This window comes from Bos mutus, chromosome 5, assembly GCF_027580195.1.
Source record: "Bos mutus isolate GX-2022 chromosome 5, NWIPB_WYAK_1.1, whole genome shotgun sequence".
Classification (NCBI taxonomy): Eukaryota; Metazoa; Chordata; class Mammalia; order Artiodactyla; family Bovidae; genus Bos; species Bos mutus.
Genome location: NC_091621.1, coordinates 42987518 through 43008624, shown reverse-complemented (window position 1 = coordinate 43008624; position 21107 = coordinate 42987518). Strand labels below are relative to the sequence as shown.

The 21107-nt window shown below is 36.5% G+C and overlaps 1 protein-coding gene across 4 annotated transcripts in view; it reads right to left on the bottom strand.

Annotated features, from left to right (window-relative positions):
- Positions 1-21107, bottom strand: part of LARP4 (La ribonucleoprotein 4) — a 71652-nt gene that overhangs the window by 11493 nt on the left and 39052 nt on the right. For all 4 annotated transcript variants that reach the window (XM_005892024.2, XM_070370764.1, XM_070370763.1 and 1 more), the window contains 6 exons: positions 18235-18345; positions 17458-17511; positions 6668-6880; positions 6355-6488; positions 1565-1774; positions 877-925 (listed from right to left, as the gene is read on the bottom strand). In XM_005892024.2, the coding sequence (XP_005892086.1) occupies positions 877-925; positions 1565-1774; positions 6355-6488; positions 6668-6880; positions 17458-17511; positions 18235-18345 (771 nt within the window). The remainder of the gene's footprint in view (positions 1-876; positions 926-1564; positions 1775-6354; positions 6489-6667; positions 6881-17457; positions 17512-18234; positions 18346-21107) is intronic.

Genomic DNA, 21107 nt, shown 5'->3' with positions numbered 1-21107 from the left:
CAGCTTCCTACACTATTTTTATTTCTCAACTCTTTTTGACCAGTTAGGAGATGGCAAACATTCACCATGAACAAACCTCAAAAAATAAAAATATGAATAATTTGAAGCTAGCTAAGTGAGGATTCAAAAACCTGCCTAGAACTATAAAAAAATTTTTTTTTAAATCTTAAGTGGGAAATATAAAAATCAGCAATAGGTAGAGAATTGCCCCTAAGTAACAATTAATAAATAGTGTAATAATTTCCGATACCATCCAACAGAGCTTTAAAAGTGAACCACATACTATATTAGATTTGCAAAAAATCATATTCTTTGTAAGGCTATGGACAAATAGGAACTTTCTTCACTGAGTGAAAACTGACACAAACCCTACAGAAAGCCATCACACAGTAACTTACTGCACTGTGACTCAGAAATCTTACCTGCAGGGACTTTCCTTCAGATACTATTGCATAGACAGGAAGTGATGGTTACACAAGGTTATCACTGCACCGTTTGTAACAGCATTGTAAGATTAAAACATTGAAATTCCTCAAATCTCCATTAATAAAGCAATAATTAAACTTTACATGGAATATTTTCATGGATTTTATTTTAAACCATGTGAATAGGTTAGGCAAACAATTTTTTTTTTTAAAAAGTGAGCAATACAAGTCAAATCTCTAACTTCATGTGTGCTTTAAGGATGATGAGTGGTGGTGATGGTGGATATTTCAGGGTCAAAAACAGGCTGTAATTATCTTTGCTGAATATTATAACCAATAAAACAAAATCGAGCAAAGACATACCAGAAGTCAATGCCATACTAAAGCACACAAGAAAAACAAAGAAACAAACAAATCCTGAACACATGTAAGTTAAAAAAAAAAAACTTACTGGGATCCTTTCATCTTCCCGACGTCTTCGACCTCTGAAGAGAGTTCTCCTTTTAACAATGATAAAAGAGGGTGAGGGGTGGGGGAGGAAGGAGAACTCAGTAAGTTTCTTCAAATGTGTATGTTCTATCAAAGATGGGTGAATTTCTGTTTTAAGTATCTATGCTTCCTAAATCTCCTTTTATTATTAAAAGATATATATTCTTCTGAAAGGATCCTGAGCTGATCTACAGAAAATGTCACCTATCACCACCACCACCACCAAGTAAACTGGTCCTATTTTTATTAGCAGTGCTCCCTCCACATCAGAAGCATATTAGGGTTCAGTTTTTTTGTTTAGGAAGGGTAGACAAGGTTATATAACCCAATTTCCACAGTTCACATGTTGCCAGAAATTAAAACTATGGTGGCATAAGATCTTTCTAAGGTAATCTTTCCTTAGTGAACTGTAAAGAACTTCAGAATAACTTTTATAAACCTCTGACTCAGTTATATTCTTTATAGGGATTCTAAATTTCTTAATTATGAAAAACTAGTAACCCATATTACGTGAACAAAAAAATTTTTTAGCATAACTATATATGAAAAATTAAATAAAAAATCACTAGATAATGGACTTCTAATATTCATATTATGATTAAAGAATTTTCATACACATTATTTCCATATTTATTACCATATTTCCTTACCTGCCCCTGCCATAGTCCCCATTCTGTTCCATCTGCAAAGTGGGAGTTTCTTTTGGAAGGTAGCTTTGTTCCTGATGCCCTGTTACTGCAGGATTATGTCGTTCAGTTGCAAAGTTCCTTGAACCAGATCTGGTCAGTGGTCCATCCCCCAACGACACAGAGCCCTCTGTTGAATGTTCTGAACCACCTGACCTAAAATGAGTCTTCACACTGTAAGAAACATAAGGCCATATACACGAAAGAATAAATTAAGACAGAAAAACGCTTCCTCTTAATGGTAGAAATTCTTAATAGGCCAAGTTAAAAACTGCCTTCTGCTGTATTCTGATTTTCCATAAACTAGGTTGGACACAGAAGCATTATGTTGTAAAAATGTAAACCCTTTAATGTCTCAGATGTGTTATTTTTAAAAGGCAAAGAATTTTTTCATTAAAAAAGCTGTTTGGAGCTATCTGGGAATGATCCAAAGTTCTTCAAGATTAAGCTACTTCCACCTCAAAATTAAGGATATAACTAGGATTTCAGCTAACTTCTTTAGCACAAGATACAATTTTGACATATCTAAATCAGCCAGACTAGAAGCTCATTGAATCCATGCCATACATTCTCAATGGGGCAATAAAACCCCCAAAGGGAGGAAGAATTGGAATAAATCGACATACAATAATCTCTAGCATTAAATTATCATATGAGGGAATTGGGGGAAAAGTCTAAAAAGGCTTTTTAGGGGACTGAAAATTAAAAAAAAAAAAAAAAAAAAACCAGCAAGAAATAGTGAAATATATTAAAACTAAAGCTTCTTAGTAAGAAGCACCTCTCGCCAAATGCAAACAGTTGTTCAAAAATCCAACAAAACTGTGGGACCAAATGACTAGGAAAATATAATGCAACTAATAGCCTGGCACGACTTCATGAATTAAGGTAAGAAATCTGATGAGAAACAAAAAGCCAAACCAAACCAAACCAAACTCAAAAACCACCTAAATCTAACAAAAGTAGCTTTTACCTTGGATGATAGGTGTAAGTACTCAACTCTCTAACAACTATAAGCAGATGAAACTAGGGTACAATAAATGAAAGAGGATGCAGTTTTAATTAATAGTGAAAACATTTAGGACTTCCTGGGTGGTCCAGTGGTTAAGAATTTGCCTCCCAGGAGATTCAAGGGTGTGTGTGTGTGTGTGTGTGTGTGTGTGTGTGATTCATGTTGATATATGGCAGAAACCACCACAATATTGTAAAGTAATTATCCTCCAATTAAAAATAAAATTAGAAAAAAAAATCCACCTTCCAATGCAGGGGACAGGGGTTCGAGCCCTGGTTGGGGAACTAAGATGCTATAAGCTATGGGGCAACTAAGCCTGTAAGCCATTGCAACTATTCAGCCCACGTGCTCCAGAGCCTTCAGGCCACATGTGCCGCAACTAGAGAAAGCTTGGGGCCGCAAGAGAGACCCAGTACAGTCAAAATTAAAATAAATGAATAAAGTTTATTTTTTAAAAACTGAGAATACTTCAAGTAAGGTCAAGTAACTGAGGATCTTGGCTCTACAGGAGATTTAAAAAGGAAGTACTAGATTTTCATTTAGCCCCTTCCCTACAGTTTATACACTCCATTTTTTTAGTCTATTTTCATAGTTATTCAGCTACCCTACTAACTCTTCAGAGAATATAACAAATGAAGGTACTACTACTAAAACAAACATAAATATCAGGCTACAAATTTTAGCTAAGTCTCATATATGATACTTTTCCAGAAAATTACTTACATGATACAAAATAGATTCTGAATAGCAATGAAATTCAGTGTCAACTAACACAAACTAATTTTCAAAACATTTATATTATCCATCAGATCTGAAAATGACCTCAGGAGGTACATATACTATTTATATATCTGTTCAGAAATTATCACCAAAATCTTCTCACTGCATCAATACACCCAGTAAGACAAGTTACGAGGTTTAAAAAGCCCCCAGATCTCATAATCTTTCCCTTCACAGAGAGGGACTTACAATCGAAGTCCAGGCAAAGGAAAAAAGGATGACGAAAGAAATGTGATAAAAGACGAGAAGGAACGTGACAGAAAGGTAAAATACTAAAGGAAGAAAATTGCCCACATTTCTGAAAGTTAGTCCTATGATCATCACTGGGCTGTTACAAGGTTAGTAATATAAACTGCTCCTTGACCAATGACTTAAATATATAAAAATAAAGGCTTGGCAGTGGTCACTTCTTAGAAGTAAGATGGAAATCAAGATTTGGGTTCGTAGTCAACAGGCTCTAGTTCATCTGCAACACCTACACTTTTATAAGGAAGTATCTGTGTATTATTTCTGTGACTAAAAATTAGTAACTATCTACACTGGTCAACTACATGGATAAAACTATACACAAATAGATTTGAGTAACAAGGAAAATCACACTAAATCTATATCTCCAAAACCACAGATACATCTCCTTGTAAGCAAGAATGTCTTGACTGTCATTCTTGGCTTTCTTATTGCAATTTTACCTCTTTTGCCAAGAAAGCAAAGCAGATAAAAACATCAAGTGACAATAAAGGAATACCATAAACCCACGTTAACGTATTTTTAAGGTAAACATTTGCAAACACTAATACTTTTTGTTGTTACTGAAAACTGTTTTTAGTCTATCATATCATATAACCAAGATGTCTATTTCACTTAACTGCTTAAAGCAAAATTCACCTCTTCAAAGAAAAATGAAATCAACAGATACATATTTCTACAAAGTTACTATTTCTAATCATAAGAAATCTGTATCTCCTCACAAGGGAAGTATAAACTGTCATTTGTATTAATGGAACTATTTTCAAGAAAAAAAAAAAAAACTTTACTAGCTATAGTAGAAGAAAAAGAAATATACTAATCTCAGGTTTGCTAATTAATAAAAAGCCATGTAACCCTAGTAAGATAACCATCCTCCTCAACTTTCAGTTTCTTCATCTGTAAAATGAATACACTATAACAAAGGTCTTTCCAGACTTAAACATCACTGTCTCTATGTGCATATGGTAATTAAAAAAAAAATTTTTTTTAACAGGATGGAGGTTAGAGGACACTGTGTGTTTTAAGGCTCATTGAACTTCTACACGTATGTCCTAGCAATTACCTGAATTTTGTTCTTATTACTGTATCAAACTAACAGTCATTTATAAGAGCACAAATAATCTTTTGTTTATAAAGAATCCTTCATTCTTAGAATATGAAGAGTTCTCATTTGAAACTTCATAAAACAATTATGAATGTGTATATATAGTAAAAGTTTCCAAACACTTAAAAGTGACCTTCAGGGAATTCTCTGGTGGTCCAGTGGTTAGGACTTGGCACTGTCAGTGCTATGGGCCCAAGTTCAATACCTGATTGGGAAACTAAGATTCTACAAACTTCCTGGTGCGAACGACAACAAAGATGTTCAAATGTTTAAACCAAATGTGTCAGTTAAAAGTGAGTACAAAATCTGTGACTATTAGAGAGTGGTACATATGAATGATTCTAGAATCTACTGAGAAGAGTATTTTTTTTTAAATACTGGAAGGCTTGTTTCTTCAGTGAAGCATATTTCAGAAAAACCTTATAAAAAAGAATTAAGTTCCTAAAAGCTATTTTGGAAAAACATACCCCACATGTGGTCTCCTTGCCAAAAAGAATCAAATAAGAGAATTCTCATTCTGGCAAGAAAAAAAAATTACTGAACAGAAATAATTAAAAACAAAAAACAACATAGGAGGCTCACAAAACAAGGCAGAGAAATAGTAGATGTGAACTTCTAAATAAATCTAAACAACTAAATAAATCTGAGCCCTTTCTCCTTTGGTTACTTACACTCTGGCAAAAGTCATATTATATACCAAATTACTGAGATTACCAGTTTATAATCTCAACTGAGATTCTGGAGTTCTTAATAATTTATTCAGAATACTATGGTTTAAGTGTAGGCTTTGGAATCAAACTGCCTGGACTCAAACCTTGGCTCTGCAAGCTACTGGCTACATGCTTTTGGACATGATATGTAATATTTTTATTTCTCAAATTTCTTAAATAGACACAATACTGTATCTACAGGGTTATGAAAATTAACAGTGATATAACAAATCAAGGTCTTAAAACAGAACTTTAGACATGACTCAGTAAAGAACGGGCTTCCATGGTGGCTCAGACAGTAAAGAATCCACCCACAACGTAGAAGACCTGGGTTTGATCCTTAGGTCAGGAAGATCCTCTGGAGGAGGGCATGGCAACCCACTCCAGTATTCTTGCGTGGAGAATCCCATGGACAGAGGAGCCTGATGGGCTACAGTCCTTGGGGTCGCAAGGAGTCGGACATGACTGAGTGACTCAGCACAGCATAGTTTGTGGAAATCGAGTCAATCCTTAAAAACGATAAATAACTCACTCTCCCAGTATTTATTACTCAAATCAGTTAACATTTCTACCATCAAAAAACTCATGTTTACAAAATGTTGTTTAACACATTAAATGGTACCTAGAAACCAGATTTTATATTGTTACCACAAAATTTTTTCTGTTCTCATTATTAAAAAAAAAAAAGTCAATATATACTGGTGTATAATCTCAGTCCCAAATCCTTTTTATCAACTCTGAGGTAAAAATGTGTTTATCAATTGTTAACATACTTTTTTGGGGGGGGGGGGTGGGACCGGACCTTTTTATTGTGTTAGAAAATAAGCATTGCTATTAACATACTGACTCTAAGAACTACCGGGAATTGTATACAATAAATTCCAGCTATCATATTATACCTTACCGGTTTTTTTGGAATGGTCGACCCATATTTACAGCAGCAGCGGCGGCGGCAGCAGCGGCGGCAGCGGCAGCATTTGTTTTATAAGATCCTGGTGAATTAAAGCCATTCACAAAACTACCATTGGGAAAGGGAGCCTAAAAGAAAATTTTAATGTTTAAATTGATTTGGGGTATTAAATATACTTATCACCATTTAAAGCCTATAAAGTAACCACCATCAACACAAAACAAAATAAAACAAGAACTCTTAACTCTGATTTCTTCAAACTTCAGCTTCAGTGAAAAACCATATATTCTCTAAGGATCTTACTTACCAGTGGTGTTTCAAAGTAAGGTGCAGGATTTGGAGACCAAGACTGAGGCACAATACTATAGACAGAGTACTGTTGGTGAGGATTATATACAGGCTGCATGAAGACCGGTGAGGCATACTGTGCTTGAGTTTGAATGGGCTGACTATACATACTAGAATCCATTAATCGATAACCATTCTTAGCAAAAAATGTATTGATGGCTTTTATCCTTGCCTAAAAGCAAGAAGAACACAAAGAATATATAATCACAAAGGATTAAGTGCATACTTTCACAAGTATATTTAATTTAAATTTTAAACATTTTACTTTTAAAAACTTTTACACAGAAAATACAATTAATACAATAAACAAAGTAAAATCATAAAAGTCAAAATATTAAAACTAACTGCAACTTATCAAAACAAGGGGAAAAAAGGCAAGTGGCTCTTATGTGAAAAGATGCTAGACCTTGCTCACAGAGAAATGTAATTAGAATGGAATTAATATTTCTCACTTATAAAATTGGTAAAAGCCTAAAAATCTAACAACATACTCTACTGAAAAAGCTGTGACAAACACATACTCTGATACACTGATGATGGGTGTTCAAAACAGTACGACCCTTAAAAAGGGAAAAAAATAAAAGTAACCTGGTGACTCCAGAGCCTTTTGACAGAAAACGTATAGGAGCCTGAAACATCCTGTTCCATTAGAAAGCAAGGAACATTAAAAACTACCCTAACAAAAGGACTCAAAGAGGCCACACTTCATCAGTAAGGACAATAAACATACCAAATATGTTTAAATATTCAAAAACCAAAAATAGCTTAACAGTCGTTTTTGAAGGTCATTTTGAAGGGGCTTCCCTGGTGGTGCAGACAGTAAAGAATCTGCCTGCAATGCAGGAGACTCGGGTTCAATTCCTGGGTTGGGAAGATTCCCTGGAGAAGGAAATGGCAACCCACTCTAGTATTCTTGCCTGGGAAATCCCATGGACAGAGGAGCCTGGTAGGCTACAGTCCACGGGGTTGCAAAAGAGTTTGACAGGACTTAGTGACTAAATAACAAGGGAACCAACACATTATTTTGAAAACTGGTAATAAAAGCTAGAACCAGGCATTTATCATATACATAACCTATACCTAAGGGTAATGAATATGAGAGAAAGTATTTTGACTAACAAATGGAAAAAATATAGAACAGAAATAGCAACAGATAGCAACCCTTAATGAATGTATCCAGTCAATGATCAGCAACAGCTAGTACAGGAGACACACACATGGACACTATGTGTTTTTGTTCTCTCTGCTGCTCCAAGATCAAGTCCAATCCTGATTAAGCCTCTAGATCTAGCTACCAATTTGCATGAAATAGACAGGACAAAGACTGTGTTAAAACTATGCTTAAGAATATAACTAGCCAACTAAAAAGTGGGCTGAGAACTTGAATATACATTTCTTTAAAGATATACAAATGGACAATAAGCACATAAGAAGACGCTCAACATTACTAATTCCTGAAGGAACATAAAATGAAACCACAAAGCAATCCCACGTCACATCCACTAAGATGGCTACTAACAAGAAACAGAAAACAGTGAGGTGCTGGAGAGGATATGGAGAAACTGGAACCCTGTGCACTGCTGGCAGGAGTATAAAATGGTACAGCTACTGTGCAAAACAAGCATGGAAGGCCCTCAAAAAGTTGAAAGTAGAATTACCATATGATCCAGCAATTCCACTTTTGGGTATATATACAAAAGAGCTCAAAGCAGAGTCTTGAAGAGGTATTTGTACACCCATGATTCATAACAGCATTATTCACATGAGCTAAAATATGGAAGCAAACCCAAGTGTCTATCAACAGATGAATGGATAAGCAAATTCTGTTATATAAATACACTGGAATATGTATCAACCTTAGAAAGGAGGAAATTTTTCAATATGCTACATGGATGGACCTTGAAGACACAATATTAAGTGAAATAAGCCAATCACAAGGAGAAAAATACTGTATGATTTATTTATATGAGGTAAGTAATCAAAGATAATATAGGCTTAGGTGGTTGTCAGGGGCTGGAGGAGGGGAAAACAGGGAGTTATTAACAGGCACAAAGTTTCAGTTTTACAAGAAGAAAAGAGTTATGAGAATAGATGGTGGTGATGGCTGTACAACAAAGACAATGTGTTTACTATTACTGAACTATTAAATGAAATTAAAATAAGATGGTAAATTTTATATGTATTTTAACACTATATGTATATACACACACAGAGCGCTAACTTCCCTGGCTGTACAGTGGTAAAGAATCTGCCTGCCAAAGCAGAGTACACAGGTTGGATCCCTGGTCTGGGAAGATTCCACATGCCATGGAGCAATTAAAAGCCTGTGCGCCACAACTACTGAGCCTGCGTGCAGTCAGCTACTGAAGCCTGTGGGCCTAGAGCCTGTGCTCCGCAACGAGAGAAGCCACAGCAATCAGAAGCTCACGCAGCACAATGCAGAGCAGCCCCCACTCACTGCCGCTAGAGAAAGCCCACTTGGAGCAACAAAGACCCAGTGTAACCAAAAATAATAGATTAATTTCAAAAACAGAAAGTTTGAGGGTATATATATATACACACACACATAATAAATTTTAATTTATATTACTATGGACACTGCCTGCAGCTTGTGGGATATTAGTTCCCCAACCAGGGATTGAACCCGTGCCCCCTGCAATGGAAGCATGAAGTTCCAACCACTAAAACGTCAAGGCATTCCCTACTTAGAGGCTTGTTTGTTTGTTTTTTTGGTCATGCTGTGTGGCATGTGGGATCTTAGTTCCCAACCAGGGATCAAACCTGTGCCCTCCAGTGGAAGCATAAAGTCTTAACCACTGGACCACCAGGAAGTCCCATCACCAAATTTTTCAAAGGTAGAAAACAGATTTAAAAGGACAGTCCAGAGAGAAAAAAAAAATAAAAGGACAGTCCACTAAAAATGATGTAAGCAAGGAACAAAGATGTCTAAGAACAAGTAACTAGATAATCAAGTTGCAGTACAGGCATACTATACTTTTACTGCACTTTGCTTTATTGTGCTTCCCAAATATTATGGTTTTGTTTTTGTTTTGTACTATTTTTGCAAAATAAGGGTTTGTGTCAGACCTGCATTGAGCAAGTCAATTGGTACAATTTTTCCATCAGCATTTGCTCACATTGTTAAGAGCTGATTCATAATATTAGCTTCAAGTGTATAAAATAAAGGTCCAATTTAAAAAATACATATTTTTGGTTGCATTGGGTCTTCATTGCTGCAAGTGGGCTTTCTCTAATTGTGGTGAGTGTCTCTGCATGACACTATGGTAATTCTTGCAATATTTCTCATTTTGTCATTATTGTTAAACTTGTTATGGTGATCTGTGATCTTTGATGTTACTATTGTAATTGTTTTAGGATACCACAAACCACGCTAATATAAGGTGACAAACTTAATCAATAGATGTGTGTGTTCTGGCTACTCTACCAATGGACAGTTTTCCTGTTCTCAATCTCTCCCTGGATCACCATATTCCCTGAGATACAACAATATTGAAACGAAAATAGCCTCTAAATATTCAAGTGAAAGGAAGAGTCACAGCTCTCTTACTTTAAATAAAAAACTAGAAATGGTTTTTAAATTATTTATTTGGTTGTTCCTGGTCTTACTTGTGGTATGCAAACTCTTGGTTGTGGCATGTGGAATCTCGTTTCCTGATCAGGGATAGAACCTGGGCCCCTGCACTGGGAGCATGAAGTCTTAGCCACTGGACCTCCAGGGAAGTCCCTAAAAACAAGTTTAGTGAGGAAGGCATGTTGAAAGCCAAGAAAGGCCAAAAGCTAGGTCTCTTGTGCCAAACAATTAAGTCAAGTTGTGCATGCAAAGAAAGTTCTTTAAAGAAATGAGAACTACTCCAGTGAACACACAAATGATAAGAAAGCCAAACAGCCTTATTGCTGATGTGGAAAAGTTTCAGTGATCTAGATAGATGATCAAACCAGTCCCAACATTCCCTCAAGCAAAAGCCAAATGCAGAGCAAGACCCTAATTCTCTTCAATTCTGTGAAAGCTAAGAGAGATGTGGAAGCTACAAAAGAAAAGTTTGAAGACAGCAGAGACTGGTTCATGAGGTTAACGAAAGAAGCTATCTCTATAACCATCGAAGTACGAGGTAAAGAATCAAGGACTGATGTAGAAGCCACACCAAGTTATCCAGAATATCTAGCTAAAATAAGTAATAAAAACTTTCAAATACCTTAGGACTTTCATAGCTAGAGAAGATAAGTCGATGCCTGGCTTCAAGATTTCAAAACTTAGAAGGACAGGCTGACTCTCTTGGTAGGGGCTAGTGCAGTCAGTGACTAAACTTGAAGCCAATGCATATTAACCATTCCAAAAATCCTTTGACCCTTCAGAATTATGCTAGACCCACTATGGCGAAGAAGAACTAAAGAGCCTCTTGATGAGAGTGAAAACGTTGGCTTAAAACTCAACATTCAGAAAACTAAGATCATGGCATCTGGTCCCATCACTTCATGGCAAATAGATGGGCAAACAATGGAAACAGTGACAGACTTTATTATTTGGGGCTCCAAAATCACTGCAGATGGTGACTGCAGCCATGACGCTTGCTGCTCCTTGGAAGAAAAGCTATGACCAACCTAGACAGCATATTTAAAAACAGAGACACATTTAAAAGCAGAGCTTGGGATTAACGTACACACATTTACACATATATACTAGGCCCGTCTAGTCAAAGCTATGGTTTTTCCAGTAGTCATGTATGGATGTGAGAATTGGGACTACAAAGAAAGCTGAGCATGGAAGAATTAATGCTTTTGAACTGTGGTGTTGGGGAAGACTCTTGAGAGTTCCTTGGACAGCAAGGAGATCCAACCAGTCCATCCTAAAGGACATCAGTCCTGAATACTCATTGGAAGGACTGATGCTGAAGTGGAAACTCCAATACTATGGCCACCTGATGCAAAGAAATGATTCATTTGAAAAGACCCTGATGCTGGGAAAGATTGAAGGCGGGAAGAGAAGAGGACAACAGAGAATGAGATGGTTGGATGGCATCACTGACGTGATTGACATGAGTTTGAGAAGGCTCCAGGAGCTGGTGATGGACAGGGAAGCCTGGTGTGCTGCAGTCCATCAGGTCACAAAGAGGTGGACACGACTGAGTGACTGAACCAAACTATGCCTATGCTCTTATCAATGAAACAACAAAGCTTAGAAGACAGCACAACTGTTAACAACATGGTTTACTAAATATTTTAGGCTTACTGCTGAGATCTACTGCTCAGTAAAAAAGATTCCTTACAAAATATTACTACTCACTGACAAGGCACCTGGTCAGTCAAGAGCTCTAAGGAAGATATATGATGGAGTTTATGTTGTTTTCATGCCTGCTAACACAACATCCATTCTGTAGCCCAAGGATCAAGGAGAAATTTTGGCTTTCAAGACTTAATTATATAAGTTTTTACTATACATTTTATAAGGCTATTAAGTAGTTGCCAGAGATAATGATTTCTTTGATGGAGACAGGCAAAATCAATTAAAAATCTTCTGGAAAGGATTCACCATTCTAGATGCCATTAAGATTATTCATCGAAAGAAGGCAAAATACCAACATGAACAGGAGTTTAGAATAAGTTAATTCCAACTTTCATGGATAACTGAGCAGTTCAAGACTCAAGTTTACTGGAAGAAGTTAACTGTGGATGTGGCAGAAATAGCAAGAGAACTAGAATTAGAAATAGAGCTGAAGATGGAACTGGATTGCTCCAATTTCATGATAAAACTTGAACAAATAAGGAATTGCTTCTTATGGATGAAGAAAGTGGTTTCTTGAGATGGAATCTACTTCTGATGAAGATGGTGGAAGACTGTTGAAATGATAAGAATGGATTTAAATATTATATAAACTTAGTTGTTAAAGTGGTAGCAAAGCTTGAGAAGACTGACTCCAATTTTTAAAGTTCTAGAGACTTCCCCTGTTGGTCCAGTGGTTAAGAACCCACCTGCCAGTTGCTGGGGACACAAGTTCAGTCTTCGGTCTGGGAAGATTCCACGTGCTGCAGGGCAACTAAGCCCATGTGCAACAACCACTGAGCCTGTGCTCTACAGCCTGCGTGCCACAACTGCTGAAGCCCCCACATGCTAGATTCTGTGTTCTGAACAAGAGAAGCCACTGTAATGAGAAGACCGAGTACTGCAACTAGAGAGTAGCCCCCTGGTGAAAGCCTGCATGCAGCAACTAAGACCCAGTGCAGCCAAAAATAAAAATAATAAAAATTTTAAAAAATAAATAGAAAGAAAAGGCTAAATTATAAAAACCCTGGTTAGAAAACATAGGGTTAACATTTCATGATCTTGGATTGGTGATGATTTTTGATGTATGGTACCAAAAGCACATACAACAATAAAATTAATTGAACTTCATAAAAATTAAAAACTTTTGTGCCTCAAAGGACACTTCAAGAGAATCAAAAGGTAAACTACAAAATGGGAAAAAAATACTTGCAGATCATATACCTGACAAAAGGTTAATATTCAGAATATATAAAGATCTGGTACAAATCAACAAAAAAACAAATAACCCAATATAAAACATGGTCAGGGACCTCCCTGGTGGTCTACTGGTTAAGAATCTGCCTCCCAATGCAGGAGATGCAGGTTCCATCCCTGACTGGAAAACTAAGATCCTACATGCTGCCAGGCAACCAAACCTGCACACCATAACTACTGAGCCCTCACACCACAACCAGAGAGAAGTCCGCGTACTGCAACAAAGATCTCACGTGCACAATAAGACCCAATACAGTCATAAATTTAAAAATATTTTTAAAAAATAAAAAATGGTCAAAGGACCTGAATACACATTTCTTCAAAACTGATATAAAAACGTGAAAAAGTCCATGAAAAGATGCCCAATATCTTGTGTCACTAGGAAAATGAAACCCAAAACCATAATAAGATTCCACTTTTTCCCATTGGTTTTATCAAAAATAAGTGTTGGCAAGGATGTAGAAAAATTTGAATCCTTCTCTATTGCTGGTGGGAATGTAAAAGGATACGGTTTCTTTGGAAAACACTTATGCACTCCTCAATATGTTAAACATATAATTATTATGTTACCCAATAATTCCCAGTACATACGGGAACTCAAACAGATAGTTGTGCAGCACTGTTTACAATAATCCAAAGAGGGAAGCAACCCAAGCATCTTTCAATAGATAATGGATACAAGAAATGTGGTATTTATACAGTGGAATATTATTCATCAAATAAAAAGTAATGAAGTTCTATACCTCTGGCTGATGCATGTTGTTGTATGGCAGAAACCAACACAGTATTGTAAAGCAATTATCCTTCAGTTAAAAATAAATTTTTTGGAAAAAAATCTTAAAAAAAAGAGAAATGGATTATAAAACACGAAAAAAAGTTCTGATATATGCTCCATATAGATGAAGCTTGAAAACATTATCCTAAGTGAAATAAGCCAGACACAAAAGAACAAATGTCACATAATTCCGTTTGTATGTAGCATCTAAAATAGGTGAACTCAGAAAGACAGAGACTAGAAGGGAAGTTACCAGCAGCTGGGAAGAATGGGAAGTTATTGTTTCATGGGTATAGCATTTTTATTTGGGAGGCCGGGATGTTTGGGAACTTTGTTTCAGAGTTTTTGTTCTGAAAAATACCAGTAATGATTGTACAGCAATGTGAATGTACTAAATGCCACTGAGCTGTACACTTAAAAATGGCAAATTGCATGTATGCATATTTTACCAATAATAAAATTTTAAGAAAGCATACATTACAAATTATCTGTAAACAGAGCAACAACTTAATGTTTTTCCATGGATAAATGATTAAATCATGATATACACGAACAATATTCTATGTATAACAGAAACAGTGGTGAATGAAAAGATCCTGAAGATCTACTATGAGAAAACAACAGAAGTGAATACACTGTACATTTCTATTCCCATAAAGATAGACACGAAAAAGATTTCTAAATGCATGCAGAAAAAACTGCTCTGGAGGAATCTGAGAGAGGGAGATTTAATTAATTAATTTACTATGAATCACTTGACCTTCTTAGCACATACAGGTATTACCTTCACAGTTAAAAATTCTGAAACAGTAAACATACAACAGAAATATATATATAGAAAAAACATATATAATATATATATTCTATAATATATAAAATTTATATGAAATCCAAATAAAACTTAATATTCTCAGTCATAAAAACTCAAAACAGGAAGTATTGCCTCTTAATGAAAATTATCCACAGCACAGGAGGGCAAGCATTGTCCACTGAATCCCTTTGTCCTCCAAGATCACTGCTTTTGAACCAGAGAACTTCAGAAATGAAAAGCATGCACACTTCAAAGAAACAAACCAAGACCTGAGGGGTAAATGACATGCCCAGATGAAAGGATGTATAGCTGAAAATAGCATCAAGGCCTGGAACATACAATTTCTTGCTCCTGCACGTGTCTTTCTGGGTGCAAGGTCATCTGGTTTTAATGAATGATATAAAAATTAATTAATGTGAATCTCCACAAGAATACTGCTTTATTGTTGTTCAGTCGCTCAGTCATGTCTGACTCTTTGCAACCCCATGGATTATGTGATGGATAATCAAAAGAACCATAGATGAAAATCAAAATGGCAGAAAAAGAAGAAAACTATAGTGAAAGAAAGGAAGGAACGAAGGGACAAATTTACCACTAAACCTGAGATCTCAGCAAAAGCAATAAGCTGTAAGATACAGGAGGTATAAGGAAAAATCAAAATAGTGATTATTGGTAAGATCTATCAAGAAAGTAATCCAAAAGGCCCAACAAACTAATAGATCTAAGGAGTTCAGCAAGGCTGCTACAAATGAAAACATTTTTGGAAAAAATCACTAAGTTACCAAGGAGAGGGAGAAAAGCAGTAAAAATTTCTTTAAGGAAATAAGAAATACAACAGACTTGAATAAAGAAAATATATCATAATAAAGTTACCACAATAATGAATAATTCAGGGTAAAACTGCCAAATGTCCCCAATTTAATCAAATAATTAAATGTAATCCCATTAATTCCAATAAGGTTTTTGTTTGGTTGTTACTATTAGACAAACATTCTAAAATTCATATGGAAAAGAAATACTCAAGATAATTCTAAAAAAGCACAAGGAAGAAGACTTTGTACAAGGAGAAAAGGATATTAGAAATCTATGGTAATTAGAACAACTAGAGATATATAGGACAGATGCAACATTACACACAACTTGTGGAAGGACAGACCACTTAATAAGTGCTAACACAACTGCCTTTCTATAAATGAGGGGAAAATGAAATCAGATCCCTGTCTTGTACTATATATGAAGTTAATTCCAGATGTATCAAAGACCTAAATCTGACATATAAAACTTTCAAGTTGTTAGAAGACCTCGGGAATATCCTAAAAGCCTCAAGCAGGGAAAGGAAATAAGGAGAAGAGTATTACAGGTAGAGGAATTAGAATGATAACTGGCAGATACCTTCATTCGTAATATGAAAAGTAATACCACCATGGAAAGTAATAATACGGTAGTAGTGAGATCTGAATATGTCATGTTCTTAGAACAGTATCTGAGATACAACCTCTTAATAAATGTAAGCTTCTCTCATTCTGGTTCTTTCACTTACTAGTTATGCGGAACTGGGTATGTGACTTTCATGCCTCACTTTCTTTACCAGTAAAAAGGAGAGTAACCACCTTACTGCTGCTAAGTCGCTTCAGTCGTGTCCGACTCTGTGCGACCCCAGAGACAGCAGCCCACTAGGTTCCTCTGCCCTTGGGATTCTCCAGGCAAGAATACTGGAGTGGGTTGCCATTTCCTTCTCCAATGCATGAAAGTGAAAAGTGAAAGCGAAGTCACTCAGTCGTGTCCGACTTTAAGTGACCCCATGGACTGCCGCCTACCAGGCTCCTCCATCCATGGGATTTTCCAGGCAAGAGTACTGGAGTGGGGTGCCATTGCCTTCTAACCATCTTACTAGGTTCTTATAAAAATTAAATGAGTCTATACACACACCATGCTTAGAACAGACACTGATATACAGTTAAGAACTCAGTAAGATTAAGAACAACACACCACATTTACAAACAATAATTACATATTACCCAGGGAATGTGGAGCTTGTCAAAGTAAGTGCATGTTTAGGATTCTATCTTGGACGGTAGGTTTGGTAATAATGTGGAGGATGGGCTTTAAGGAGGGGAAAGCTGAAGGGACAATAGTTAAAAGGCTATTCTAATCTCTCAAGCCTAAACAATGGCAATAATGACTGAAAGAAGTTTTGAAGTGGATTTTGAAGTGAACAGATTAGACATGAAAACAGTGAGCCAATCAATGACAATTTCCAGGTTCTCAAATAGCTGAGGATTAGCATAGATAAAGTTAACTGAAATGAGGTTGAAAATGGGGAATGTTTCCCACCTTCGTTGCTAAAAACTCATTCCTGCTCCTGACTTTTGAGATCTACAATTATCTTACATGTTATCAATCAGCATCTAACTAAAACTTCATGCTGTCTGAAGTTATACTTTCAAAAGTTATTGCTATTTAGAAAGTATTTTGATGTCCTATCAACTAATTTTATGAAATAGCATTTCATATGAGTCAGAAAATTTTTTAAATTCATTATGTGATTAATAAAATGTCATTCATCTTTGTTAACAGACAACAAAAACTTTCTTGTCTGAAACTGGACTACTTAAAAATGTTTCTTACCATGATTGGCTTGCCCTGAAATGTCTTAACTTCTTCTCTTAAGTATTTAAAAGCCTGTTACAAAGCAGAAAGGAACTTTCATTAGCATTCAAATATTTCATTAAAGCAATCATTATTCTATTGAGAGGTTTAATATTACCAACTATCTCTAAACCATAAAAAATTCCGAAGGTGACCCCATTATGCAGATGATAGGAAATGAAAAAGCAGAAATGTGAGACCTCAGCTACAGTTAACATTTATTATGTAATAACTACTAAGGATCACTACAGATAAAATGCACAAAATTCAGAAAAGACCCAAAATATCACTACATATCAATTTTAAAATAGGTTCAGAGAGCCTTCTAAGATGAAGAATTAAGACAAATCTGAGTGACTTAAAAATGTTATTATATAAATTTTTGTTTCAAAGTAGTTTTACTTATCTTTATATAAAACATGCTAACAAGAGTAATATCATTATGTCAAAATTCCAAGAATCAGAAGTTATATATATTGCGGCCTACTATGTAACAGAAATACTAACTACTGAGTACATGTTAATTTGAAAACTGTGTGCTAATTTTTTATTGATAAGAAACGGTTCTTATGTTGAAACAAAGCTTTAGGAAGATCATCAAAAAGAAAACCAATTAAAAAGCAAAACCAAAAAGGTGAACAAAGTTCTCCAAAGTCTTGATAAACATTACTGTAAGCACACATTTTTCTCAATTAAAATACACACTATCTCTTTTTTCACCAGCAGTTCAAATCAAAAGAAAAGCTTTCTTCTCACCTGTTGTGCATCTGTGTCTGACTGGAAAGTGATATACCAGTTGCTATTGTGCGCAAACTCACAGCTTATCACCTTGGGGCAGTTTTCATTTTTAAACAAAGCTTTTACTTCCTAAAAATGAAAAACTTCAGTTAACCCTAAAAATATATCAATAATAGGCAGTTTTTCCTCTTCATGTCTTTGGGTCCTTTCTATTTCTTTACTTAGTAACTGTTTATATCTTCTGCCCATTTTTCTGTTGAATAGAATTATGCTCTAAAAGAAGAATATGCATAGTCATAGTGTAAACTGTGTGCGTGATTTAGGGAAGGAAACTTATTTTATCATCAGCAAAACTGAAAAATTATTTCCGTCCTACTGCTGCTAAGTCACTTCAGTCGTGTCCGACTCTGCGTGACCCCAGAGACGGCAGCCCACCAGGCTCCCCGGTCCCTGGGATTCTCAAGGCAAGAACACTGGAGAGGGTTGCCATTTCCTTCTCCAATGCATGAAAGTGAAAAGTCAAAGTGAAGTCGCTCAGTCGTGTCCGACTCTTAGCGACCCCATGGACTGCAGCCTACCAGGCCCCTCTGTCCATGGGATTTTCCAGGCGAGAGTACTGGAGTGGGTTGCCATTGCCTTCTCCAATTTCTGTCCTAATGGCAAGCTAAATCTTCCTTAAAGAAAAATCTCTGAAGTCCTATCATTATCTAAAAAAATGCGAGGGGGGAGGGAGGTGTGGGGGAAGGAGAAGGTCCTAGATTAGCATTTTCTAGGTGCTAACTATTTTCATGCATTTCTCCAGGCAAGTTTGGCCTTGGAGCCCAAAATGAAGCAGGGCAAGGCAAACAAAGAGTTTTGTCAAGAGAACTTGCTGGTCATAACAAACACCTTTTCCCAACAACCTAAGAGACGACTACACATGAACATTACCAAATGGTCAGTATTGAAATCAGACTGATTATATTCTTTGCAGCCAAAGATGGAGCAAATGTCTACAGTCAGCAAAAACAAGACGTGGACCTGACTGTGACTCAGATCATCAACTCCCTATTGCAAAAATCAGGCTCAAATTTTAAAAAGTACAGAAAACCACTAGGCCATTTATGTCAGGTAGGACATAAATCAGATACTTTATGATTATACAGTGGAAGTGACAAATGGATTCAAGGGATTAGATCTGGGAGACAAGAATGCCTGAAGACCTATGGACAAGAGGTTTGTAACACTGTACAGGAAGCAGTAACCAAAACCATCCCCAAGAAAAAGAAATGCAAGAAAGCAAAATGGCTGTCTGAGGAGGCTTTACACATAGCTGAGGGAAGTTCAGTTTGGTTCAGTTGCTCAGTCGTATCTGACTCTTTACAACACCATGGACTACAGCGTGCCAGGCCTCCCTGTCCATTACCAACTCCTGGAGTTTACTCAAACTCATGTCCATTGAGTCAGTGACGCCATCCAACCATCTCATCCTCTGTTGTACCCTTCTCCTCCCACCCTCAATCCTTCCCAGCATCAGGGTCTTTTCAAATGAGTCAGTTCTTCCCATCAGGTGGCCAAAGTATTAGAGTTTCAGCTTCAGCGTCAGTCCTTCCAATGAATATTCAGGACTGATTTCCTTTAGGATGGACTGGTTGGATTTCCTTGCTGTCCAAGGGACTCTCAAGAGTCTTCTCCAACACTACAGTTCAAAACCATCAATTCTTTGGTGCTCAGCTTTGTTTCTAGTTCCAACTCTCACATCCATACATGACTACTGGAAAAACCATAGCTTTGACTAGACAGGCCTTTGTTGGCAAAGTAACGTCTCTGCTTTTGAATATGCTGTCTAGGTTGGTCATAACTTTTCTTCCAAGGAGTAAGCGTCTTTTAATTTCATGGCTGCAGTCACCATCTGCAGTGATTTTGGAGCCCAAGAATAGAAGCAAAAATCAAGAGAGAAAGGGAAACCCACCCAACTGAACACAGAGTTTCAGAGAATAGAAAGCAGAGATAAGAAGGCCTTAAGTTAACAGTGCAAAGAAGTAGAGGAAAACAATAGAATGGGAAAGACTAGAGATCTCTTCAAGGAAACTGGAGATATAAAAGAACATTTCATGAAAGGACGGGCATGATAAAGGACAGAAATGGTAAGGATCTAACAGAAGTAAGAGAGATTAAAAAGAGGTGACAAGAATACACAGAACTATACAACAAAGGTCTTAATGAAGATAATAACCACAACGGTCTGGTCACTCTCACCTAGAGTCTGATATCCTGGGATATGAAGTCAAGTTGGCCTTAGGAAGCATTACTACAAATAAGGCTAGTGAAGGTGCTGGAATTCAAGCTGAGCTATTTCAAATCCTAAAAGATGCTGCTGCTAAAGTGCTGCACTCAATAAGTCAACAAAGTTGGAAAACTCAGCACTGGCCACAGGACTGGAAAAGGTCAGTTTTCATTCCAATCTCAAAGAAGGTCAGTGTCAAAGTATGTACAAACTACCATACAATTGTGCTCATTTTGTGTGCTAGTAAGGTTATACTCAAAATCCTTTAAGCTAGGCTTCAGCGTATATGAACTGAGAACTTCTAGATGTACAAGTTGGATTTAGAAAAGGAAGAGGAACCCCATGGAACTGACAACATACACTGGATCATAGAGAAAGCAAGGGAATTCCAGAAAAACATCTACTTTTGCTTCATTGACTACGCTAAAGCCTTTGAATGGAAGATTGCCAGGAGAATTATAAACAACCTCAGATATGCAGATGATACCACTCTACTGGAAGAAAGTAAAGAGGAACTAAAGATCCTGTTGATGAAGGTGAAAGAGGAGACTGAAAAAGCTGGCTTAAAATTCAACATTCAAAAAACTAAGATAATGGCATCCAGTCCCATCACTTCATGGCAAAC